The sequence below is a fragment of the Hyperoodon ampullatus genome, assembly GCF_949752795.1.
Source record: "Hyperoodon ampullatus genome assembly, chromosome: 18".
Lineage (NCBI taxonomy): Eukaryota > Metazoa > Chordata > Mammalia > Artiodactyla > Ziphiidae > Hyperoodon > Hyperoodon ampullatus.
The window spans coordinates 1,420,758-1,447,943 of NC_136931.1; the positions used below are offsets into that span (position 1 = coordinate 1,420,758).

The 27,186-nt window shown below is 51.6% G+C and overlaps 1 protein-coding gene across 3 annotated transcripts in view; it reads right to left on the minus strand.

Annotated features, from left to right (window-relative positions):
* Positions 1-22,906, minus strand: part of ZC3H18 (zinc finger CCCH-type containing 18) — a gene marked incomplete at its 5' end in the record, with an annotated part of 43,025 nt that extends 20,119 nt beyond the window's left edge. The window contains 8 exons of one of the 3 annotated variants that reach the window (XM_079724270.1): positions 401-663; positions 2,017-2,134; positions 4,557-4,714; positions 5,535-5,627; positions 5,925-6,073; positions 13,449-13,520; positions 14,238-14,322; positions 22,319-22,906. In XM_079724270.1, the coding sequence (XP_079580396.1) occupies positions 401-663; positions 2,017-2,134; positions 4,557-4,714; positions 5,535-5,627; positions 5,925-6,073; positions 13,449-13,520; positions 14,238-14,322; positions 22,319-22,894 (1,514 nt within the window). The remainder of the gene's footprint in view (positions 1-400; positions 664-2,016; positions 2,135-4,556; positions 4,715-5,534; positions 5,628-5,924; positions 6,074-13,448; positions 13,521-14,237; positions 14,323-22,318) is intronic. The other 2 variants (XM_079724268.1, XM_079724269.1) reach the window with 2 other exon arrangements.
* Positions 22,907-27,186: the final 4,280 nt, after the last annotated feature.

Consider the following 27,186-nt stretch of genomic DNA (forward strand, 5'->3'; position numbering starts at 1 on the left):
TCTGTGACTCTGGTATAAACCACTGAAACTAGACACTTTGAATGGGTGCACTGCATGATGTGTGACTTATATCTCAACAAAGTTGTAAGACACACAGGACATACACACTTCAGCCAGTGTTCTGATCTTCTGGTGAGGACCACGTGTCCTGGTCTGGTACTCAAATACGTGTTTGCGCTTTTGTTGCCAAAAGGCTGCCCGAAGCCCCAGAGCCGGGCCCCCTTCTCAGGCCCTGGGCCCAGGGCCTCCTGCCGGCGGAGCCAGTGGGGAGGACCAGCCCTCCACCCGGGCCTCCAGCTCCGGCATCCCAGCTCCTGGAGCGCCACACAGTGGCCGCCCCCCGCCCCGCAGCCCCAGCCCCTGCCCCCAGGCCCGGGGACAGCGAAGGGGCGCGCCTCACCTTGGTGGCTGCGGGGAGCGGGCCTTGGGCTTCTCCTTCTCCTTCTCGCGCTCCTTGTCGCGCTCGCGGTGCTGTCTGTCCTTCTCGTCCCGCTTGGCGCGCTCGCGCTCCCACTCCTCCTTCCGCCGCTGCCGCTCCTTGTCCCGCTCACGCTCCCGCTCCCGCTCGCGCTCCCGCTGCCGCCGCTCCCGCTCCCGATCCCGCTCCCGTTCGCGCTCCCGCTCCCGCTGTCTGTTCTCTCGCTCTCGTTCCCGCTCCCTTTCCTTCGTGGAAAAGCCAAACACACGCACATGCCGCGATTAGCCACTCGGAAGGGGAGGCGCGGGGAGGGCACACGAGAGCAGGAAGAGGAGGCAGAACCGCCGGGGTGGGGGTCTTGTTTCAGCGCTAGAAACGGACTTGAGGCCACATGGCGGGGGGTGCCCTGCAGAGGCTGCCCTTCCAACATCAGCACCCAGGCCGCTGTGAGCTGGGCAGACCTCTCTGGCCTTAGCTCTTGTCGAGGGATGGAGATGACTGAGCTCTGCACAGGCAGCCTGGCCCTGGGGCACAGGAGTACATGGTGGCAGGGACCCCAGCAGGTCCTGCTCCCTTCGAGGCTGCCCCGGCTGTCAAGAGGCACCTGGAACCGCAGGCCGGCCCCAGCGAGGAGTCTGCTTTGCCTGCCGGGGAGAGGGCACAGCGTGGTCAACCAGGGGTCCCTTCTCACCACAAGCTCGCCATCTGACGGGTTCCTGGACAGTCAGCTCCCTTTGCTCCAAAAAACTCATGAATGTGACTTAAGTCGTGGCACAAAAACTGCTAACCTGCTTTTTTTTTTTTTTAAATAAATTTATTTATTTTATTTATTTATTTTTGGCTGCACTGGGTCTTTGTTGCTGTGCGCGGGCTTTCTCTAGTTGCGGCGAACGGGGGCTACTCTTCATTGTGGTGCGCGGGCTTCTCATTGCGGTGGCTTCTCTTGTTGCAGAGCGCAGGCTCTAGAGCGCAGGCTCAGTAGTTGTGGCGCACGGGCTTAGCTGCTCCGCGGCATGTGGGACCTTCCCGGACCAGGGCTCGAACCCGTGTCCCCTGCATTGGCAGGCGGATTCTTAACCATTGTGCCACCAGGGAAGCCCTGCTAACCTGCTTTTAACGTCTCTTCCAAGTGGCAGCTTCACGCCAAAAGCATAGAGTCAGGGACTCAGAGACTGAAGTGCATATATTCACAAATCTACTACATCTCAGAGAAGCACCAACAGCAATGGCTGGAAGTGGCCCAGGCAGCCAGCGCATGAGGCGGCACGACCCGTAAAGGGTGGTCTTAAGGAGCCTGAAAGGGTGATGTGCTCAAGAGGGTGGGACACACCCTTTGCCGCTGGCATCAGTCACCCAACCAGCAGCTCCAGTGAGAAACAGAGCAAGAGCACAGACTAACCCAAGGAAGGATCTGTTCAAATCACCACAAAGTTAGTCCATGGACCCAAATTAGTTCTCCACGAACAGCCAACCGGGGCTTGAAATAAGTACACCACGCCCACACAATTAAGCTCATATAAAGTCCTATAAATAAAAAAGGGACGATTTTAATGGGTCTATCAGTGAAGTTCTGACCTACACACGTAAGCCCCACATACCCGGTAGTTATGGTACGGCTCCGCTTCTGTGTACTGCACCCGGAAATTCTCGTACTGCCCGCCACGCCAGAACCGCTCTATCTCATAGTCGTAATAAGGGTCTGCGTAAGGCTCAAGTCTGGAAAAAGAGCAAGTAAAAGTCAAGCTTATCGCTTAGGAATATTAATGCAAAAACATCACATAAAATATCTGCAAAGATTCAGACACCACATTAAAAAAATAACATACCACTATTGCAAGGCTGAGTCAATATTAGAAAATGAATATACTAAAGAAAATCACAAACCTACAGAGAAAAGTCACAGGATTACACCTACAGATGATGAAAACGTTTGTGACAAAAATCCAATACCCCTTTCTCAATGAAAATAGGAAGTGATCCTTTCTTAACGTGATAACATGTTTTTATAGACTTTAGAACTAAAGCCAGCACCTTACTTATCGGGAGGCATTCCCGTTAAGATCCGGACGGGCTGAGGAAGCCCAGTGCCTCTCAGGCAGCCCACCCGTGTGCTGTAGGCACCGTGGTGGTCAGACTACGGGAGACCCCAGAACCACCTCAATCTGCACATCAAATGATGCTGTACACGAAAAGCCAAGACACGACAGGGAAGCCGATTCAAGTGGCAAGAGGAGCCCAGTAAGGCAGATGCAGAGAACTTAACATACAGAAACCAACACCCTTGTGTACATAGATAATAACCAGTCAGGAGACAGAGGGTACAGAAAACCCCTCTTACCCTAGCAAAAAAGAAGGAAACTTATTTAGAACAAAATTCATTTAATCAGAAACGTGCAGAAGCTATCTGCAGAAAACTTTAGCACTCTTGAAAGACACAAAAGCACGTGTGAATAAATGAGACTACGTCCTTTGTCTTTGGAAAGGACAACTGAACATCACCAAGAAGCCAGTTAGTTTACAAAGCCCTTTGTTAATTTACAAATTTAGGGCAATCCCTGTAAAAATGCTGATGAGATTTCTTTATGCAGCTAGACAACTGATCCTCAGGTTCACATGGACACCAAAACACGTGAGACCAGCCAAGAAACCATGGGAAAAACAAGATACACCCTCCGAGGGACTTCTCTGGCAGAACAGTTGTTAGACGCCACGCTTCCACTGTAGGGGGCACGGGTTCGATCCCTGGTCGGGGAACTAAGATCCTGCATGCTGCACGGCGCGGCCAAATAACAGAAAAGGAAAAACAGAAAAAAAAAACACACCCTCCACAACCTCACAACATCACAGACGGCCCGGCCCGTGAAGAAACAGACCCGATGAATAAAACAGGAGGTCTGGGAGCAGACCCCTGTGCGGGTGATAAAGGTGGGCCTTTAATCACAAGGACAGGACAGCTGACTAAGCCCTGGGAAGAAGCAAGAGGAGGCCCCAGCTCCCACACACACAGACCCAGAGGACCTGCACGGGTCCCTGACTCAAACCCTGGGTGGGGTGCAGGGAAGGGAAGTGTACACCCGGCAGCAGATGGCCCTGGAGGCTGTTTCAGGGACTTCTTGGCTCCAGACTGACCCTTCCAGTTGGGTAAACTGGCGGGGGAAACAGAGATGCCCAGAGCTTGCAGAGGGCCGAGGCCCCGGCCAGGCCGCGCTGCGTCTGTGTGGCCTGCACTGGCTGCTTTCTAGGAAATCTCTCCCCCAGCACTTGCGGGGTGCTGGCGGGGTGACCTGGGCTGCTCTACCAAGTGACACAGCTGTTTCTCATTCCCAACAGCCAGACGCCTTCCTAACGCTCCAACCCTCACACTGCTCAGGCAAGCACTGGTGATCTTGGAAACACAGAGCCAACCCTACGGCCTTTTTCTCAGCCTCTGCCTGTCGTTTCGGTCAGAAATCAGGGGTTGTGCTTTGTAGCAGCAAACCTCCACGCACGGTGTCACTGTGACATAAGACGATGCTGGAGCCGGCCTGCTCAGGAGAGGCCTGGCCCGCTCGGTCCTGAGAGGTGAGCGCAACGAAGCGGCACCTGCCCCGGAGCAGACGTGCTGGGAGCCGAGGGCTGTACTTGGGACGCCACGCAGCTCCTCAAGAGGTGACAGGTGTTTCAACCCCATGTACTTCTGCATTTGTTTTAAAAGCCCAGTGATAAAATGTCTGGAGGAAACAATGAAGAAACCTGCCATACTCCTGGATTTTAGTGACAAATTTCACAGCTTTTCCTGGTTCCTGGGAACTTGGGGGAAAGTGGGGAGGACACTCACGGGGCCCCAGGGGCTTTAGGAGCAGCTGTAAAACCTCTCCGAGCTCTCGTAGGAACCCACACGGGCATGAGGCCCCCCGAAGTCACAAGGCCCAGGCACGGAGCTAAAACGTGTCCTCCCCAGAAGCAAAACAACAAGGCAAGTCAGCAGCAAACTGCCTGAAACGCTCCTGGGGAGGCCATCCTCAGGCTGGCGGGGGGACAGGCCCCGACGCGCCCTGGGTAACCTCGGCGCTGCTGCTCTCCAGAGTCCAAGCCCCACGCAGCTGGGGACACTGAACTCTCTCTCAACAGGGAAGGAAGAGGCGGAGCCGTTCCTTACGCTGTGTCTCTGACGTCTCTCGTGATCCGATAGTTCCAATCTCGGAAAACTTCGTTTTCTTTGTCAAACTCCCGTTCATCTTCACCAATGGTCACCGTAAACCTTTTCTCTTCAAAGTCAGGCTCTTGCTCTTTCCGAATGGTTGCTTTTTTTAAAACCTACCATTTTAAGAAGAGAGAAGCCAACACCAGTTACTGTTAGGAAAACAAAGGGGATTCTGTCCCGACCGACCCCAGAAGCCTGGGCTGCAGTGGCAGGAGAGCGCGACCGAGCACTCACTGGGGACGTGCCTAAGCTCCGCGCTGGGGGTGGACACGGGACCCCACGCACCCTTCTGGGGAACGGGAGTGCCCCGTCCCTGCAGACACAGTGAACCCTGCACTCAGGAGCTCACCCAGGTCTGGGAAGAGGTGACGGAGTGGTGGCTCCCTGTTCCCAGTGCTGGCACTGAACCAGGGGGCTCTAGACGTGCCCTCAGTGGGGAGGCAGGTAGGTGTGCTCCGGACAGGAGAGGCACCGGGAGCGGGTCAGGGCTGGGGGCGGGGAGCGTGTGCCGAGGGCAGGAACAGCTTTGCTTCAGTCTGCCATCTCCCTGAAGGGAAGGCAGCCCCAGAGCCAAGAAGGGCAAGCCCGGGCACCAGGGCCGGCTGCGGCCTAGAGTGTGGGGGGAAAGGGGAGGCCGGCGTAGCACCGCTCCTCCAGGGACAGGATGGCTTCTCCAGACGCAGAGGCCGCAGGGGGAGCGGGAGCACTAACTCTCTGGGGAGTGCCTCCAAGGGGCCAGGGGCTGCAGCCCTGGCTCAGGCACGGCTCGATGCACTGCAAGCCCCAGGAAGACCGTGGGCCGTGTTCCTGGTGGGGCCTCCCTGGCCGCCTAGGCTCTGTCATGCCCTAGCAGGCCTCGGAGAGACAGAAATGCTAGTTGTGCGCAAGGACCGCCACTAGTTTTCTTCCCGGGTTTTCTGCTGATTCCGTTACCTCCTTTGCATGCCGGAGTCCTCGTTCCCAAGCGCTCTCTGTAGGGGGCTCTGGAGGGGGTGGAGGCAAAATGTCATCCGCTCCTGGCCCACCCTGTTACACAACGAGAAGGGAACAGCTAAGAGAGCAAGAGAACTTTAAAATCCACACAGAAACAAGGGGGCAAAAACACCAAGCAGAACACCAGCCGGCTACTGCCTGCTCTCTCCTCCAAGCCTCCCTCCGCCCAACCCAGCTGCCCTGAGCCTGAGGGGCCTCTACCTGGAGACACCAGAGCAGCTAGAAGGCAGAAACACCTGCCATACAAGGTGTATTAGCATGCTTTGAGTCGGAGAGTCACAAACAGAGCTTAGGTGTGATTTGCTAGCAATGAAAGAGGTGTTCACGCACCCACGGGTTGGCAGGCATCAGAGGGTGAGGTCCGAGAGGCGGGGCACCGTTGGGCGGGAAAGGTTCGGCTTTGGTGATGAGGGAGTAGTTGCCCTTGTCGTTGACTCCAGGGTGTATAAACCTGCAGTTCATGCCCCAGGTACAGTTCCCTATGGAAATAAAAGCCAGGTCAGAAGGGGCGCCCGGTCCAAGCGCACAGGTCAGCTTCCCCCTGCTCCCCCAGTGCCGGGCCAGGCAGCCAGGCAGCGGGCCGAGCACGGTCCTGGCCAGCCCACGAGGCCACAGCAGGCAGGCCTGGAAGGTCTGGGACTGTCCTGCGCGCGGCACCTTCTAAAGGGCTCCCGCAGGGCCCCTGTCCCACAGTCACCATAGGAACACTTCATTTCCCCTGAAACAGAGAAGCCCGAGAGCACCCCGATCACCGGGACGGCCCTGCCTTAGGGTTTGCTGCTCAGGACACACGCGCCCTGGGGAGCCTGCATGTGCACCGACAGGGTGGTTATTCTGACTCAAAAGACTGCCCATTCTGAAACAGAAATCAACCAGAAGCACAAAAATGATCAGAATTTTGCACGTTCACGCCAGGGTGGTCTTTACCAGCTCTGTACATTTGCATTTCTCCTACCAAACCACTTCAGGCTATTTCTGGTACTTAAAAAAATGCGTTAGAGAGAAAACACATAGACAGCAATGATAAATTGGGTGTTTATACTTTACAACAAAGAATTAAGAAGGTCAACTTTTAGCAGTATTCAGCAACAGAACACCAAGATTATTCAAGAAAACCACTTGACTTTTCAGCACAGGAGACAAGAAGTCTACATTTTAAAATTAATTAGTGAGTGAATCACTTTTTTAAAATTTAATTTTTTGAATAGGTAATACGTACATAGGCTTAAAAAACAAATATGGCATACAATGTCTAAGTGGTTTTAAAAAACATTTTCAATTGGTTATCATGTAGTTAAATTGTAAGCCATCTTTTAATGTATATTCACTTCTAAACATGATATTCCATTTGAATGTTTCTGTCAACAAAATACGTTTTTTCTTGTACCATGTAAATTAAAGAGAAATAATCATTTGATATTTAAAGAAACACTAAAGTTTACCTTTTAAACATTATAAATATTTAAACTTGTATTAAAACCAACTTAATAATACAATGCTCCAAATTAAATATGAAATAAAGTATGCTTAAAAAAATTGCTTCTCTGAGAATGCAAAAATAACCAATTAACTTTTTAATTTCTAAAAGTGTTGGAGAGATCACATATAAGTATGAGGCTGGGACATATATACTACAGGGGGTTCAAAATCCCAGAGACTCAGAGAGTTTCAAAGAAAAAAGACTATGCAGTCATATCTCTAAATAAAGAATTCCAAAACGTCATATACTTCTTCAATGCTTGACTCCTATAAACTCATGTCATAGTCCACACTGCTTATGTAGTTAAAAGTAACAAAAGCTCATTGTAGAAAACTGTAAGCACAGAAAAGTATTAACAATATAAACCACAGCATTTCTATAATTTTTAAAAATCTAAAATAAATATGTGGGTAGCAGATAAATGAGTATTTGTGATTCTCTGTTCTTCTTATATTTAAAAAATTTTCAAAACAAAACAAAACAAAAACATCACCCCCCTGAGCCCACTGACAAAAAAAGCTTTCGTTCCTCATGCTGGCAGGGGAGGGAGGAGGCGCAGGTGGATGAGTAGAGCTGAGAGAGGAGGGTGAGAGGCAAGGGCAGGGGCATCGCCCCCGAGACGCCCGCCCCCGGGCGCCCGCTCCCAGAGTGCTAAGGTCCACACTGCATGTGTCTGGGCCCCTGGCCTCCAAAGAGAAGGAGGAGACTACTCCAGGAAGAAGTGTGGGCAGTCTACACACGGCCAAGGACAGATGTCCCACACCTGCAGGGAGGAAGAGCAGCAAGAATAGTGTAATCCCACCAGCCTTTTGGGAAGTGAGTTTTTAATTGTGTAGAAAAAAGTCTGGAAGGGTACACCCCAAACTGTTATTGTTTTGACTCTGTCAGCACATATTACTTTCATAGTTTTAAAAAGCAATTTGTTTGGAAAAAAATTTCTCCAGGAAATTGAAGCAAAAATAGATCTACTGGTTTAAAAATTGTATAGTTTTCTGCTTCTAAATGAAACTTCACGAACACAAAATTTATGTGGATTGCGATTGTGACTGGATGACTAAATAGTCTTACTATTCTGTAAGGACTCTGCGTGGACAGGGATATGAGCCCAAAGGGAACAAGGAGAAAGGATCTGGGAGTTCCCTGGTGGTCCAGTGGTTAAGGACTCAGCGCTCTCACTGCCGGGGCTCGGGTTCAATCCCTGGTCCGGGAACTAAGATCCTGCAAGCCTTGTGGCACGACCAAAAAACCAAAAAAACAAGAAAAGGATGCAGCGTGGCAGTGTGGTGCGGGGCATGGTGAGGCACGGGAATGCAGGTCAACAAAGGCATCCAAGTACTCAGAAAGGTACTCAGTGATGTTTCCCCATCTCCAGGGCCCTGCACCAAAGGCAGTGATCCATTTGTGGGGGATCGATTCATCAGTCAATCAGTATATCCATCCCCATTTTTTTTTTTTTTTTTTTTTTTTTTTTTGCGTTATGTGGGCCTCTCACTGTTGTGGCCTCTCCCGTTGCGGAGCACAGGCTCCGGACGCACAGGCCCAGTGGCCATGGCTCACGGGCCCAGCCGCTCCGCGGCATGTGGGATCTTCCCAGACCGGGGCACGAACCCGTGTCCCCTGCATCGGCAGGCGGACTCTCAACCACTGCGCCACCAGGGAAGCCCCATCCCCATTTTTTTCCTGGTTGTATGATACACTCTGTGTTGAGCCCTGCTTTTCTTCACTGCACAATAAATATACCTACAAAAAAGGAACCTGCAAGCTCAAAAGTAACAAACCCGAACTCTACCAGTGAAACAGACACATACAGAGAAAGCCTACCTGAGTCTCAGCAGAAACCAAGGACCTGAACACAGAGACGACGGGAAAGGAAAACACACCACACACAGCAGCCCAAGGAGCCCATCTCGCTCGTGGAGTAAGGGGAGCATGTGTGAGTGTGGCTGCCGGTGGGTCCAGAAACACTACAGACCTTAAAATTCTGACTGCTGGTCTGACTGGCATCAGTGTGGTGCCTCCAGATGGCATTTATAAGCCGCATGTCACCGCATTTGCTATGCGTCCCACCGCAACAGCGGAGATAATTTTACAATCTCTCTCTAGTTTCCATACAAAATGCTTGCTTCACACTAGAATTTTAAACAAAGACTTTCTTATTTCTAAATAAGACACAGTGGTCTTACCTAAATATTCCTTGGTCCCATTTCTTGTTAGTCTCAACAACTCAGAATAAGTAACAAATATAGGGATTGTCAAAATAAAATAAAGAAGTTTAAAGTGCTTCATGGTTTTTAAAAATTACTTCCTAAAAGGAAGGCAGAATATATAAAAATCAAATAATTAAATTGATTTTCACTTGAGAGCCTGAACCTTATCATTAGCACAGTCACTGTCTTGGTCTCCTGGGTGTCCTGGAGGAGACTTGGCCATCTGGGCTCACAGCCACACCTGGCACGCCCTCCCTGGAGGCGACCCTCATGCCTCAGTGTCAGCAGAGGAGCTCCGTAAGCACTTGTAGTTTCGTCAGATGGAAGAGCGAAGAGACACACACTGAGGGGCTGTGGTGGGGTGATGGAAATATGCTACATTTGGACTGTGGTGCTGGGTGCACAACTTGGTAAATTAATAAAAATCATTGGACATTTAAAACAGGCAAATTTTATGGCATTTAAATTATACTTCGATAAAGTTATTAAAAAAAAAAAAAAGAAAGACCTAGACCCAAAAATAAAGTTTAACTATGAATCTTCCTGCTCTATCCCGGATGTCATTTCTCGGTGCACATACAGTGGGCGACACCTGCCGCCTGGCGCAGTGTTAGTGTCATTAGAGCACTGACCTCAGGGCGCCCCTGGGTCTCAAGAACACACCTTGGGACCTGCTGCTTTAAACACAGGAGGATGCAGGGATTAAAAAATAGGCAGTAGGGACTTCCCTGGCGCTGCAGTGGTTAAGAATCCACCTGCCAATGCAGGGGACACGGGTTCGAGCCCTGGTCTGGGAAGATCCCACATCCCGCAGGGCAACTAAGCCCGTGCGCTACAACTACTGAGTCTGCACTCTGGAGCCCACGAGCCACAACTACTGAGCCCGCGAGCCACAACTATTGAAGCCCGTGCGCCTAGAGCCCGTGTCCTGCAACAAGAGGAGCCACCGCAATGAGAAGGCTGCACACTGCAACGAAGAGTAGCCCCCGCTCGCCACAACTAGAGAAAGCCCGCGCGCAGCAACGAAGACCCAACGCAGCCAAGAATAAATTAACAACAAAAAAAAGGGCAGTAAACATTTCTCAGAAGATACACAAATGAACAAAAAGCCCATGAAAAGATGCTCCACAGCACTAATCGTGGTGAAACGTAAATCAGAACCCCACCTCACACCCACAATGATACTATCACAAAATCGGAAAACAAGCGCTGACGAGAAGAACCGGAACCCTGTGCTCAGTGGTGGGATGCAAAGCGATGCTGCCATTGTGGACAACAGCAGGGTGGTTCTTCAAAATGTTAAAAACACAACTACCACCTGACCCAGCCATCCCACTTCCGAGTATATACTCAGAAGATTTGAAAGCAGGGCATCAAAGAGATGTTTGCACACCCATGTTCACAGCAGCATTATTCATAATAGCTAAAAAACGGAAGCAACCCAAATGTCCACTGATGGATGATGGGTAAGCAAACTGTGGTTCATCCACACAGTAGAATATTATTCAATCTTGAAAAGGAAGTAAATCCTGACACCTGCTACAGCCTGGATTAACCCTGAGGACACTGTGCTGAGTGAAATAAGCCAGTCACAAATGCACAAATCCTGTGAGACTGTACTTCTATTAGGCACATGGCGCCGTCAAATTCATAGAGACAGAAAGGAGAAGGGCAGATGCCAAGGGCCGGGGAGCTAGTGTTTAACGGAGACAGTTTCAGTTTTACACGATGAAAGGGGTTCTGAAGATGGATGGTGGCGATGGCCACAACGTGAATGTACTGAAAGCCAATGAAATGTACACTTTAAAATGGCTAAGATGGTAAATTTTATATTGTGTATTTTACCACAATTTAAAAAAGGGAAAGAAAGAGGGAGGGAGAGAAAAAGAGAGCGGGAAGGAGAGGACACAGGAGGCCTGGCCCACAGAACGGGCTGGGTGCTACTGACAGCTAGGTAACCAGAGACCCAAAGCAGAAGACAGTTTAAAGAAAATGCTATTTATGCCTTTGTGGATAGAACTTCATGTCTTGATGACTTAACCTAAATATAAGACAGGTAAAAACACACCATAAACAAAGTATTGGTGTTTTAAAACGTTTCAGTTTGTATTCCTAAGTACATTTTGTTGTCAATGGTCACAAATATCAATGTGTCCATTTGGGCAATTTAACAATAAACCTGCAGATCACAATAACAGCAGAAATATAGCTAACAAACATTTTTTAAAAAGCATTTTCAAAGATATAATTTACATACCATAAAATACCCCCATTTAAAGTGCACAATTCAGTGGGTTTTAGTACATTCACAAAGTTGTGCAACCACTGCCACCCCCTAATTCTAGAACATTCCATCCCCCAAAAGGAAACCCTGGACTCAATGGCTACCCGTCCCTCTCTGGCCTAGACAATGACTAACCTACTTTCAGTCTCTGTGGATCTGCCCACTCTGGACAGTTCCTGTAAGTGGAACTGTACAATATGGGGCCTTTCGTGACTGGCTTCTTGTACTTGGCTGTGTACTCAAGGTTCAACCGTGTTGTAGCATCAGGATGGACCACATTTTGTTTATCCGTTCATGAGCTGATGGACACTGGGGGTGTTTCCACATAGTCACATAGCTGTTGTGTCTATGCTGCTAGTATGAGTCTTCGCGTGGCTTATGCCTTCATTTCTCTTGGACAGACACCCAGGAGGGGAGTGGCCGGCTCAGAGAGCAGCTCCGTCCATCACACTGAGCAGGCTGTGCCCAGGGCAGCCACACCGGTTCACGTTCCCACCAGCTGGATATGACGTTCCATTTCCCCACATCCTCCCCAAACATGAAAAACTTCATTTCATTTTTCAAGTGACTCTCTTGCTACTGGAGAGAACTGAAATGCATTCATCTCAATTCAACACCAATCTTACAAACTGCAGGTAAGCAAAAACATTTACATCCAAAACCTTTCTCATAACTAAGAAAAAGCAGGATATGTTCCAGAACACCCATTTCCTTCTGTACTCTATCGCATTATTCTGTAGAATAAACAAACAGTACGGGGGAAAGGTGACTAAATATTAAAAAAATACATTCCTGAAACAAGTTACGGAACAGGCCCAATTAAACTGCAAAAAAGGCCACTTACCACTAGCTTCAGATTTTTCCACCGCGAAATGCCTGACCCACTGGTCTCACTCCCCGAAACCCCAACTGGGCGTTCGGTGTGACCTGGAGGCACCTCCCCTCCTACTGTGACGTGACCCCCCGACGTCCCTGGAGAGGGCACCCTGTCCAGGTACCTCCCGGTGATGCTGACCTGCAGTACCACCACCAACTTCGCTTCATGGTGGTGTGCTTCTGGGGCTAAATACTGGGAAGTACTTCAGCAGTGGGAACCCAAGCACCTGGACCAGAGCCTCTGTGGCCTCAACAGTGGATGCTGCTGCCTCCTGCCCTTGCTGCCACGGGGGCCTCCGGCTGGTCTAGATCGATGGCCAGGTTTCTGAACCACACGGTTTGTGGACAGTGCTAACTGGAAATGACTGCAGTACATATATGTGTATGCATGCGTGTTTGTCTCCATCATTTTACTGCAGAAATTCCAGAGATGGGCTGACGTCATTATGAAAAAGAAGTCTTCGGCTTAAGTTTAAATTTTCTGAAATAATGACGCTTAAAACACCAAAGCCTTTGAAGACCTGTAACAATTTACCTTCTACAAGGTACTGCACACGTATGTGCATCCCGAGGGTGGCTACGCTCCCGTTCCACGGGCACAACGCACACGGAGCCGTTGCGTGGCCATCTAACTCAGACGAGCCGGACTCCCCCACTCGGCAGAAACCAGCAGCACGGAATTAGCACGGCCAAGAGGACACGCCCCCAGCACACGCTGACCGGGGTCCCGAGTGTTCCTGTGCACCCTCATCCTTGGGTCACCTCGGGACAAGGGACAGGCTTGTTCGAGGCCACTCATAGGACGGGGCTCCACCGCCCCCACGCCCCCACCCCCCGTGCAGGCAGCACGCAGCTCCCGTGAGCCTTGTCATGGCCGCTCTCTGCCCTCAGAGTCTCCCCCTTCCCCTGGCTGCACGGCAGTATTCTGGATCCAGGAGGAAGGAGTCTGGCCTCCGGAGCAGAGGGACTGTGAGGTACTAAAGAGACGAATATCGTATATTTTGTACCTTTAACCTGGCCTCTGAATGGTATGGAATTTGATATTGGTGAAGGAGGAGTGGACAATGGTGTCACAACATCTGGAAAAGAAGTACAGGAAGCTCTTGTGAATGTTAGGCTGCATGGGCGGGCCGGTCACTGTGCGAGGCATCTAGGGTCAGAGCAAAACCCAGGGCAGGAGAAGAACACCTTCCTGCCGTGCAAGGGAAACGTTCAATCACAGACGCACACCAGACGGTGCTGTGACACGTCTTCCCGGGCTTGACTGCCCACTGCTCATCAGCATTGTCACACTGCCACTGTCACAGCTACTTGGCTCACTCCGTCCACTTTTCAGGAGGGAGGGGCCTTGCTGCCTTCAGAGGCCGACCCTCTCTATTCAGAAGTCCATTCCAAATGAAAGATATGCCTCTGAAACATCTTGCAGAAAGTGGCAACTCCCCTTACAGAGGTGGGAAAACGTCACAATTGGTGGCTGGGGCATTTGGCCTTATAGGAAGGACCACTTAGAAAAAGAGTTAATATTGTCTACAGTGAAGATACAGGTCTGTGCTAGGCAGGTGGGCCTGGCATCCCAGGGTGAAACGAGCAGGCTGGCTCCCCGCCGAAAGAGGCATTAGAGCGACCAGGAAAGGCCCACAGCTGACATCGATGCACTGCCACTGCCGCCACAGACCGTCACTGCCGGCCCTGAGAACTGCCCTGCACAGGCCCAGGGCTGAACCACCACCGCAGTCCCAGGAAAAGCCGAGGCCACACAAGCGGGCCGCGCAAAGGGCCCTCACTCAGACAATTACCTTTCATGAAGAATCGGCAGGTGGGGCGAGGCCTCACCTTCCTGTCACTGGGGTCCTTCACTTCACCCTCCTCCAGGTCATCATCCTGAAACAGAGGACAACGTGACTTGAAGAGAGACCTGTCTTCATGAGGGAAGAGGCAGGAGGGGCACCTACCACCATGCACGGCCTTCACTAAACCAGAAAGGGTATTGTCACAAGACTCAGGTCTTGGCCACTCACGTGGCCAAGTTCACGTACATTTTCCAAACCTTAGGCTCCTCATCCACACAATGGGGCTCTCTCAAAGCTTACCCACCAAAGTGCAGCATCACACAAGACAAAAAACATTCTGTGAAGTACGTGATGCATGACAAAAAGCAGGGTGTCATCATGTTTCTCTTAATTAGCAATTCTGGGCAGGAAATGGCTACACTTCAGGTTTTTAAAACATTTACATTTAAACAAAATTTACAGGACAAAATATTTTATGTCCTTTAAATTAGACACTTCCTCTAATTTAAAAGTCTGGGGGCAAGGAGGAGGGAATTTAGGCGACTCAGGCCAGCGAGCATATCCACCTTTAGCTTAGACCGGGGCCCTGCTCTTCTGGTGCTTGGTCCAGAGACCCTAACCTTGGCTTCGGAAGAACGCAGGAGGGTTTAAAGACCACAGCCCGGGCGGGCCTCTCCCCCGGGGATTCCAAAGAGCAGCCTCGACGTGGACCCCTGCTCTGCACCCTCCGCAGTCCCCACCTGCGCCCGAGACCCCGCTCCGGGATCGCCCCCAGCTTGGGCGGGTATCCAGCGCCCTGCTAACATAGTTAAGTAGGCAAGTCCAAGATGGAGCTCCTCACTGCCCCCCACCCCGCCCCCCCGGGTCCCAGCGCATTCCAGGGCGCCCTCATGTGGTCAAAGCAAGGGATCACAAGCAGGGCAGAGGTCTGGGAGTCACCTGGACCTTTCTCTCCCCATCTCCTGCAGCGCCACCCTCGTCCAAACTACTGCCCAGTCCCATCTGGCCTGGGGACTGCTTCCTGATGGTGTCCACACTCCTGAGCCCTTCCACAGGCTCCCCACAGTGCCGTGACCTCTGCCAGTCTAGCCTGACCATACTCTTGCCTCTCTTCCCCGGCATGTAACTCATCTCATGTCCAGATCGCAGCTCGAGTCCCCTTCCTCAGGGCCCCCCATCTCCCTTCACAACCGGTCCCACAGCCCCCTGCCCCTGGAGCAAGGGTCCCAGCCGTCGTGGCTGCCCAACCGGACCCTGCCTTCTGCTCACCACGGGTCACCGCTCCAAGCACAGCGTCAGGCTCAGAGTAAACAGCAAGTATTGATATTTACCGAATGAAGAAATACTGAAGGCAAACCCTAGATTTATGATGACTTATTTTAAAGCTTAAATATTTGGGGCTTCCCTGGTGGTGCAGTGGTTGGGAGTCCGCCTGCCGATGCAGGGGACGCGGGTTCGTGCCCCGGTCTGGGAGGATCCCACGTGCTGCGGAGCCGCTGGGCCTGCACGTCCGGAGCCTGTGCTCCGCAACGGGAGAGGCCACGATAGTGAGAGGCCTGCGTAGTGCAAAAAAAAAAAAAAAGCTTAAATATTTGTATAATTTTTGCCTTAAAAATACCAAGTTATTAAAAGGCATTTTATAACAAAAAAGAACAGATGCCTCAGTTATATCCCTTAAAAGAGAGAGTCAGCAGAATTTCTTTTAGAGAGAAAGATTAAATAAGTTATTCAAGGTTTTTTTTTTAAAGGTCCCGAGAATTTATTCATCTTATAACTGAAAATTTGCACCCTGTGAACAACACCTCCCCATTTTCCCGACCCCGAAAATGATTTCAGTTTGAGGAAAATGTGCTGATTTTATGCTGTATGGCAGAAGACTTGGCTGGAACAGTGGGAATACGACGATCTGCTCCTGTGCATTTACACTAGAGCTTCGAAATACTGCCAAGTGCTCCACAGCAGCCAGACTTCTTAGTGGAAGTGCCCTCAATAAACATTAGTAAATGTGCAAAAAAAAAAAAAAAACCCGCCCTTCTGGTCTCCCAGCCGTGTTTTCCTTTGACTACTTCCCTCCCGGCATAACCTCAATGTGCTATTATCTATCACACAGGAGCTCACATCTAAGTTGAGAGCAGATTCTGTTTGTTCTCATTAGAAAAACAAAACTCTTTTCAGAGGTCAGAACTCATTCAAATCTTCTGCTTTGTTTGGGAAATCAATGCACAGGAGTTGAAATGAGCACAGAGTGACTGCTTTTCAGAAATCAAGATTCAGTTAGTGCACTAGATCGGGTTAAAGAGGTGTTTCTGCAAAGATGTCACCCTCCACATGCACAAGAGCAACGAGGAGCCAGCCCCTCAGCCCCGACGGGCAGCGTCCCCTGAGCCACGGGCCACGAGGGGGCACGCTGCAGCTTCTCAGACGCCAAGCAGACGAAAACATCAACACATCACTCAGCAATCGAACACCCTCAAATGTCAACTAACCTATTCATTTAGTACAATGGCCTTTCAAGTGCTGGACAAACAAAAGGAGTTCTTAAATCTTATAAAGAGTTTCCCGCAATTACGGCTCAGGAAGGAGGTCTCTGAAGCCAGACTCCCAGCGCTCAGCGGCTCGACGGCCGTCCTGTCAAGTCAGGGCTGTAACCGTCAGGTGGGAATTCTGACGGGCAGCCCCTGATCCCAGAGCCAGCAGAGAGCAGAGGTCCAGCAAGAAGCAAACGGTGGGTCTATGAACAGCTAAAACGGCACCAACAACTAACTCAGGGGGTGAGTGCCAGGCCCTCCACAGTTTACAAATCTAGGAGAACCATAGCAGCGTGTCCTTGGGGTGAGTGTGCACAGGGCATGGGGCACAGGGCAGCCTGGATCACACCTGCCGCCATGACCGTGGACACGGCCCTCCGCCCCAGCCGTGCTCTCCCCCACCAACCTTCCGAGCACCCAGAGCTCCCAGCCGGGGCGCGAGTATCATCGTGATAGAAAAACCCCTCAGAGGTATCACGTCAAAACGTGAATGAGGGGAGCATGGGTGACTCACTTTCTCCTTTGTGCAGGTTTTTATTTTCCTTAAAACGAAAACAAAACCACAAAGCCTGTATATGACCTAAATAACAAAAAGAAGTCATTTCCCACCCATCAGCTCCGCAGTCTCGGCAGACACGGAAGCAAGATGCGGCACGTGCCCTGGAGCCGAGGCCCAGGCACCCCCCGGGCCACCCAGGGGCTCCCCGAACCCTCAAGTCTGCACCTGCGAAGTGGGGTAGCAATTCGGGTCTATAATCCCGCATTCACACCCTTTGGGGCCAGAGGTGATGCTCTGGCCTCAGAAAGGTGATCGGGTGGGTGGAGCGGCACCTGGGACGGACAGTCATTCTCCTGTGAGGGGACCCGGGACCAGCCCACAGCGGGTAAATACAAAACCACAAACGGCCTCCATGGGCTCTGGCCAGGTCAGCCACTGGCAGAAGGAGAGCTTTCCTACCCCAGAGCTCTGGGCTGCTCAGCTGAGCAGGGACGGTGGCCCGGGCCCCCCCAACCACCCCGAGGGAGGCGGCAGGCCTTATTTAGTCCCTTGCGACCAGGCCGCCACGGCTGCTTCCCCGGCTCCCACCAGGGGACAGTGCTGTGGACGTCCCCAGATCCCTAAGCCCAAGGGCTCACCCGCCTGGAAGCCCTTTGGCAGAAGATACTGTGTGTCCAGACGCGAAAGGAGCAGGTAGATGTGAACAGGAGAAAAGACAAAAGACTGCCTGCAAAGAAGACGCCTCCAAGTGCGTCTGCCTGTGGCTGGGCCCAGAGCTACCACTTCCGCCCAAGGAGTCATGTGGCCCGTCCACTGGGGGCGCGCCCATCCCGCCCCGTCCCTGAGCACGCACCCTGTCAGTGTGACAGTCACTGACGAAAGGAGGAAGGGCACAAACTACGCCACGCTTTCCCACGGGGACGGCACATTCCAGGTGGCTGAAGTTCTGCCGACCAGATGACAAGCAAGACATAAAAAAGAGAACCAAGTCCATAAGCGGAGGAGACAAAGGATGGACCAAAGATGGAAGGCCTTGAGTCTGTCAAGGTGAATCACAGGGCCACGAAGGAAGGGGGTCTGTGTGCGGAACTCAGCGGGGGTGCAGGAGTGAGCCAGGCAGGCCTCACAGGCCGCTTGCTCTGTCTGCCTGTCCTAAGTGTGGCTTCCGGCACAGGTGAGACCGCTGACGAAGTCGAACTCACCCGCGCTTCAGCTGTCGGTTGTCGGGGACCCTCGGCCCCCCTCCACAAATAAGCCGGGTGCTATAAATAGTTGGCCCACAGTCCTGTTTGCAAAATCCCATCCCCACTGCAGCAGGGAGTGGCACTTCCAGAAGGGCATTTGTATCTGAAGGTAGCACACCAAAACATACCAAAGTAATTCAAGGCCTGAGTTATAAACTATGTGGTTCAGACAAGAGAATGTCAAAGGTTTATTGTACAAATTGATGTCACTATCAAGGAAACCACTAAGAGGGCAGAAAAGCTGGGGAGGGTGGGGGTGACCCCCCCCAAGTCAATTCACCTGTCCCAGTGACCCAAAATCTACAAGGGAAAAAAGAGGGACAGTGTACCCCGACAGGAGAGAAAAGTGCTTCTCAGTTAAAAGGAGGATAAATCACAAGGCCTTTTAGACGCTTCCACTCAGCTGGCCGTTCCCAGCAATTCCAGGCCTGGATGCTGAGGGGAGACGGGCAGCGAAGTGCAAGAGGGGCCCTGGGAACGGTGAGCCTCTTCAAAGAGTCAGCGGGGCTGCAAGACCCCTGCCAGACGTGGAAAAGCTCAGGGGCCTCAGCGAACGCACAGTTTCGAGGTGTGAGCCAAACTGCCCTTTTCTTCTGCGTAAAAACATCCAGGTAGTTCACTTCTGATACCAAAACTGTGCTTGAAAGCAATGGGGAAAAGGCCCCCCGGGATGCATACTTTCCACTTGGACCAGAGGCTACTTGGCAGGGATTTAAACTAAAAGGGACCAGGCCAAAGGCCTGTCAGAAGCAGGCTGCTCATGGACCCAAGTGCACACCTCTGGCTCCCTTTCCATCTTGGGAGAGAAAGATACAGGAGTGTGTGCTTGCGGGAACGTGGGGCAAACTCTCTCGCCGAGATTCTGACAAGGAAGGACGGACAGGAACTGGGATGGAGAGAGCAGGAGAAGCGAACCAGCAGTAGTTTTTCAACACGAGCTAATGTGTATCTACACTGGGTTCTTCCAACAGCGGCTAGTGCTGGTGCTGGTCACCCACACGCAGTGCTTGAACTGCCTCTTTATGCGAATGGCTCTCCAGTGTAGACCTTCCACCCACTGCCACCCCCATCTCAACGGCACTCAACTTCAACACGCCCCAAAGCAGCTGGAGTTCGCCCGTCTGCTTAGAGGGCAGTTACTGGCTGCCTCCAAAGTGCCAGGTCCTGGGAATAGAGGGGGAAAGCCACGCAGGTCCCAGACTTAGGGAACTTGTGTTCTTGGAGGTGTGGGCACGGAAGAGCAACAGAAACAAACACACTAATGACCCAGTCAATTCAGACTGTGGAAGCCCAGCAAAGGCACTGAGCCAGATGTAACAGAGTCAGGGGCAGGAGGCAGAGCCTGCAGAAAGGAGGAGACATGGACGGAAGCCAAGGGTTAAAGGATGGGGAGGAGCCTGGAAGGCAGGCGGGCACAGGCAAGGGCAAACGAGCCAAGGGGCTCCCGGAAGGCAGGTGTGCTCCTGCGAGGGCCCAGGTCTCCACTCACAGCGCCCGCTCCCGTTCAGGCCTACCTATCCCCGGGGGGTGATGGGCTCTGCCCTTCCCAGTTACACCCCAAGCGTGTCACAATGAGCCTGACACACTGCAGGGTCCGTGGGGCTGTGTGTGGGAAGGGCAGGGCCACCCCGTGGCTGAACGAAGCTGTGCTCTGGTCCCAGCAGCCTGCGGGTCCAGTAGGGCTGTGAGGCCCTTGTGACAGGTGCCAGGCAGGCACAAGCCAAACCAAACAACCATCTAGGATCAAGTGGGCAAGAAAATCAAACTGGATTTCTATTTCACCTGCTGTTTCTGGGGGAAACCAGCAAACCTCCAGACGATGGGTGCTTTCCTGGGCCAGCTCAGTTCAACCCAATGTCCCACGGCACCACATCTAAGTGCGGCAGGAAAGCCCGGGGGTGCGATGACGGCAAGGCCCCCCGGGACCTGCAGGGAGACACATACCTGTCCACATATGATCATGGAAAGGCAGGAAAGTAGATGAATTTTCCCGTACAGCTTATTCAACAGTTGAAGCAAGAAGAGCTTGCAACTGGTCCTTTCTTAATGGAAACAGACTGCCCAGAACCTCCGGCCACAGCACCCCAGTCATCAGGAGCCCCTCAATCCTTGGTGGCAGGATGCAGACGTAGCTTTTCTCTTTGTAAACTGAAAAACCAAACTCACGGGCAACCTCAACCAATGATTTCATCTTCTGCCCAAAATGTCGTCCAAACTGACTAACTGGAGTCTCATGGCATCTCCTTTTCCTCTGGTAAGCCTGTGGCCAAGGTGAACTTTCCAGATGGGAAGGGAAGCATAGCTGGCGAAACCTAAGAGTGCTCATAGATAATGTCCCGACAATACCCTTTTAAATGAGTACAGTATTAATAAGTAACGGCTGCTAATTTAGGAGACCATCTCCCACACTTAGTTGCGAGAAGATAAAAGATCTAAAATTCTAAGCTTGTAACTACATACGCAATCTTGTAACGCCCCACAAAGTTCTGCTCTCGTGAACCAAAGTTTGAGAAGCACGGTCTTTGGAAACCAGGCCACAGCCATGGCCACCGTGACGCAGTGTCCGTGCGAGCTGTCGCAGGAGCCTGGCGCTTCTGGCGAGCCGGGGTTGTGCACTTAACCAGCCCCTCCCCTCTCGGCGACCCAGAGCGGTTCTGAGGCGCTCCTCACACCTCTCGCCACAGCGACTCTCCAGTGAGTGGAATCTCCTTTCCGGGATATTAAAAGCCCCAGATCTTGTCAATCTGCTCCGTCCCTCTCTCAACCCCTTTTAGTAAAAGCATTTCTCAGCAGGACTTCAGGCTCTTCCCCCCACAGACTCAACTTCTTAAAAGATCATGACGGAAATTCTTTCAACAGAATCATCTGTCATAAAAACCCAACCTGCGCACAACTAAGATGATTATTACTGGGTACCTTGTCCTTAATCTGAAGGCCAGATTAATTTAAATAAGTTATAAGAATGTGATGGCTTGGTCAAAAGCCAAAGCGTTCTGACACACAACCCCATTTTATCCAGTCCTGAGGGTCTTTTCAGGGACCCTCCCAAAGAAGCTTGGCCTAGCTGTGAGCCTCAGCAGAGAAGAAAGGCAAAGATAAAAATGCCGAAAATAGTAGAGAAAGCTGGAAGGAAGTGTTTTCAGGCTCAAGAACCTAACAGGGGACTTCCCTGGTGGCGCAGTTCAGAATCCGCCTGCCAATGCAGGGGACATGGGTTCGATCCCTGGTTCGGGAAGATCCCACATGCCACGGAGCAACTAAGCCCATGCAGCACAACTCCTGAGGACTGCGCTCTAGAGCCCGCGTGCCACAACTACTGAAGCCCACAGGCCTAGAGCCCGTGCTCTACAGCAAGAGAAGCCACCACAATGAGAAGCCCACGCACCGCAACAAGAGTAGCCCCCGCTCGCTACAACTAGAGAAAGCCCGCATGCAGTAACGAAGACCCAGTGCAGCCAAAATAAATAAATTTACATATATATATAAAAAGAACCTAACAGGAACTGAAATCCACAATGGGTCTAGTTGAATACTAACTCAAATATTACTTAAAGACAGCAAAGAAAAATACAGAAAATTACTGCTTGTTTAATATATATATATGTATGTATAGAATTTTAACACAGTCCAACCAACAGCACCAGATGAGTGAGGGTCCATGGGACTTCTGCCAGCTACCGACTGGAAGACAGTTTTGTGACTGCAGCCCCCATCCCCTGATCTCAGCGCTCCCTCATTGCCACGGCGATGGCTCCCGGCACACGCCTCCTGCCCCCTCCTCCGGGGGCGCTGCCGCCCCGCTGGGCAAATACTCACATCGATCTCCCCGTCGTCGATCTCCCCGTCGTCGTCCTCTTTCCTTTTCTCCTTGGCAGCCTCCACGGGCTCCCTGTCCTCCACGCCGCGGACGCCCGCCTTCCCGTCCTCCCCGGGAGCCCCTTCTCCCCTCTCCTCGTCATCCTCGGGCCCGGCCTTCTCGGTATCGTCCTCCTGCGTGGCGGGGGCCGGCTCCTCGGGGACCTCCTCGTCGTAGTCTAACTCGTGCTCGTCCAGGTCCCTGGTGACCGACGAGGCCTCGTCCCTCAGGTCGCTGGTGCGGTCTTCCTCCCCCCGGTCCCCCTCGGCCCGCGGGGGGCTGGCCGGGCCCCCGCTCAGCTCCTGAGCCTCAGAGTCCCGGTCCTCCTCGTCGGAGCGACTCTCCTCTTCCTCCTGGCTCAGTCCTGGGGCGACGTTCTCCTCGTCCTCCACGTCGGACGCCCTCCCCCCCGCTCCATCCAGATCCTGCTCAGACCCACTTGCCCTCAGGATGTCATCGTCCGAGAGCCCCTGCTGCTCCTCCTCTTCATCCTCTGGGGAGCGAGGGTCCAGGTCAGGGCTCTCGGCCACATCCATCGGTACCCACGGTTCTGCAAAACAAAGAGAACACACACTCACAGCCTCCAGCAAAAGGGCCAGTCAATCCCGCGCTGCTTTGCTGGGCCCCAGGCTTGCCTCCGACTTGCAGGAGGGCTTGGCCCTGCCTGGCTCCTCCACATCCCAGACCCCAGTCCGCAGACCACCGGCACGGCATCCCAGGCCTCCGCGGGGCCGGGCCGACCGCGCGGAGCTGTGCGCCAGGAGCCTCACGTCTGGAGCCACCAGGTAGCGAGAGAGCAGGCGTGCCCACCTCCACACAGGGCACCCCGACTGGTTATCAGACAGTGGGCAAGAAGACGGGCATTGCAAGCAACAGCTTTTTGGGTTCGTAAAGTAATTACTTGTGAAATTCAGGAAAACGTGCATTCGGAAGGAGGTGGCAACACTGAAGGCAGCGCCGGGCCTCTTCCAGAGTCACCCCGCAGGGTCTGGAACAGAAACCTGGCCTGCCTTTGAGAGCCCCCAGGACATGGGCCATCTCCCGTTCCTGCACGTTTCTCCAGGTCCGGCCGTGATGGCCGCATCAGACCCTCCTGGAGCAGCAAGGGCCGCCCGGAAGGCCTTCGTGCGCTGTGATTCTCGAGAACCACTGTTCCAGGACAGGCAGGTCATGGGAAAGAACTCTGGCAGAGAATCTTACATATTTAAGTAGTTTCTTATATAAAAAGGCCAACAGTGTCATTTTAGAAGATTTCATTTCTATTTTTACTCACTAGATTTAATTATAAAGTGACTATTTTCTGGTTTTCCCACCCCGATGTGCAAAGATAGGACATTGTTCCATTGGTTCTAAACACTGGTTGCAGAAGGTGGGTTGAGGCGGTGTGTGCATGAAATCGACAGCAAACAGCCTACAAGCAAACATTTACCATCCACCACGCAACGGGTGCGAGTAACCACCAAGCTGGTGTGAAATAGCAGGAACAGTGAAGGGTTTAATGTTCACGTGATTCTTCAAAATTTTTTATTTAAAATAATGTATGCCCCAGTCATGCTACTTGGTACCTCAGTGAGATCTGGAAACGCACAAGTATGTTTATATATGTTATATAAAATTACTTTATGCATTTACATAACTAAAAATTTAAAGTGTATCTTTTAAATTTATACCTTCAAAAGGAGAACCTATGTTTAAAAATGCACATACCAAGAGCTGGTATCTGAACCCACAGTTAAAAACAGTTTTGTTTTGTTTTTCTGCTGTTAATGGAAATTATTAAAATTCAGCAAACATGAGGACAAGTTACTTAAAATTCATCACTTTATAAATAAACTAAATGGTTAGCAGTAAAAGAAATTTACAAACCAACCAATCCATTCAAAGTCACTTAAAAGTAGACAGCTTTGAAAATGATTCACTTTTCAGTCTTCTAACTACACTCTCCAGAGGTAGGACTACTGGAAAGAATTATTAACAAGTTAGCCCTAAAATGGTGTATTCTGCTGCCCCGTGGCTTCCTGGCTTCCCTGTGCAGGGCAGAGCCTGTCACCACACACATCACCCCTGCAGCCCAGGGCAACGAGCAAGGCAAGAAGGCTACAAGGCTACCGCGGACAGGGCCCAGCACCCGCACCTCTTCCAGACAGAGCATGGGGGCGTTAGGGCAGCCAGTCAGGGGCCAGTGGCAAACCGGCAGCCTCCCCCTCCTTAGCTAATGACATCAGTAAAAACTGGAGATTTTCCTCTGTGTATGATGTCCTATGCCTACCCTTGTACAGTTTTTATTACATTGTATATAACAAAACCTCTCCACAGAAGGGCAGGGACTTTCATTCCCCAGCTGCTTAGGCTGGCACCCGGGACCCTGTAGGCAGGCAGTCACGCGCAGCTGGTCACTGAGCCTCAGACATATCCCTACTGGAAACCTGACAAATTCTATTCTCACATCATACAGTCTAATGGCAACCCTGGGAACCAAGTCACCTCTGAAATCAATCAACTGGTGATCAAAATGAAGTGTCCCCTTCACTCGTTTAAAATCCACACAACGGACACTCTAGCTTTGCAACATATTATCCTGTTCATGGCACAGAGGCTCCCTCACTAGTAACTTGATAGCAGCCCCTCCTTGGGGCCCAGGTGCCAAAAGGTTTCTCTGTCATGATTAGGTCCAACCAAATTGCTCTTATATTCTGGCAAACTTCGATTTAAATCCTAGGGTAAGAAATGGGAGAGAGAATGCCTAACTTCAACTATACGAACTCAAGCAAGTGGGCCATGTCTTTCTGGGACACATGGAACAGGGCACACAGTGTGGGCTTCTGAGTCAGAACCTGAATCCCGGCGCTGCTGCTTCCCAGCTTTAGGGTCTTGGGCAAATTACATAAACTTGCCAGACCCCAGTTTCTTCATCTGAAATACAGGGAAACAGCATCCACTGCAGAAGTCGTTGCGACACCTAAATGAGATGAGCCTGATGGCTTCCAACACCCACATCCCTCTCCCACCAGAGTGCAGTCAGTCTCCTGGGTGCTCAGGAGACAGCCATCCAACACATGCCGGGTGATCAACTCTGCACGACCACGTGTGCAATAAAACCAAGTCCCCCACCTGCTGAGGGACTTCCACTGCGCCAGGCACTCGACCCACTTCCTCACATCAACCCTCCAAACAAATGCTGCTCCGCTCACAGAGAAGGAAACCAAGGCCATGTGGCCACTGGGCGCAATCGGGGCTTGCATCTCCGAGTTGCTGCCGGAGCAGGTGCCCAGTGCCGGTGCCTGCCCGATGCAGGAAACGAGCTCCTGCTATCTGCCCAGGGACTAATCCCCACTTACCGCCATTGTTTCGACAGGAAAATGGGACCTGAGCTCTAATTGACTTTACACATTCTTTTTTGGAACAGAGCCCTCACGTAAATCGGGGACTTCTCCCGAAGCAGTAGATTGTGCCTGTTGTTCTTTTCTCCCTTCTAAAGTCTTGTGCTGATCCATCTAGGTTGCTATCTTAGCCCTTCTAGAACCAAAAAGACACATTTTCACAGAGATGGAAAAGTAACTATATGATCCATACAGACTATTAAAGAACAGTGATGACCACATGGGAATCAAACTTGTGACACCAGTCACTTATTTTTTTATTTTATATGTGTCTAAAGTTTGAACCTTAGGCACTTACAGTAAAGGTGAATCTCATAAAAGAAGCCCTCACAAAGGTGCACACTTCTACGCCGACACCACAGGAAATGCTGCCTCAAATTAAAATCCTGAGACTGCTGTACTGCGTGTAAAAAAAGAAGCACTTGCAGAGCCTGCATGCTCCCCAAAGTTTGTATTATGGAAATCACTTCAACCTTCCATGCACAAAGCTAACTTCCCTCCTCTCACGGGCAGTTTTCAGTGCTGACCAGAAGGTGGTAGAGTGAAAGGCCCTGTGCATCTGTTCCTATCGGGGAGGACTAGCGCTGTCAGTCTTCTGGGCAGCACGGATTGCTCTGAGAATCTGAGGAAGGGGATGGCTCCTCTCCCTACAAAAACCTGGACATACACAATTTATCCCCCACTTTCAGAGTTCAAAACCTCCTGAGGTCCACCCGCTGAGAACTCCTGCCCTAAGTATGCTGTACGTTATTCTACTACATACCCAAACTCGCCACACTGTATAACACAACTATCTGTTTGCAAAGTCTGTTGGGAGACCCCCGCCCCCAGCCCCATGAAGGGCCTGAGTGGAAGGGCTCAGAATCACCTGGCTTCTCCGAACTCAGCAAATGGCTGGCACTTGGTAGCAGAGCTACCATATAACTTATTGTCTGAACTTGGGGGCGTGTTTGAGACTGAAAGGGGGCACTGTTAACCATTACAGCCTGGCTGTCCTAGGCACACTGGGACACACAGTCACCCTTAGGAGGCCCTGGCAATCTCCTGAGCAAAGGGGTCCCATCTCTTCTCTCCCTGTGGAACCTCATGGGATTTTCCAATCTGAGGCTACACACAGGTGAACAGCTTGCAGAGGAAAACATGCCAAAGAATCTTCCTGCTTATCAGAAGCAACCTGAGTCACACCCCGCTGCACAGAAGGGGTGTGTCGCTGGGGATCAGAAGACAGTGTGTGTTCCAGGCCCTGCTCTGGGCGAGTTAACTGGCTCTCTGGGCATCAGTGTCCTGTTTTGAGATCAGTTCAATGTGGCAAATATCTGAGTACGTGCTCTGTGTCGGGAGCCAAGAAAACCATGTGGTCTGTTAAATGCACACGATGAAATGGAGGGTCCTCTGCACGTCTTCACAACCCCCAGGCTCACTATTCTTCCTCAGTCTGTTCTCACACA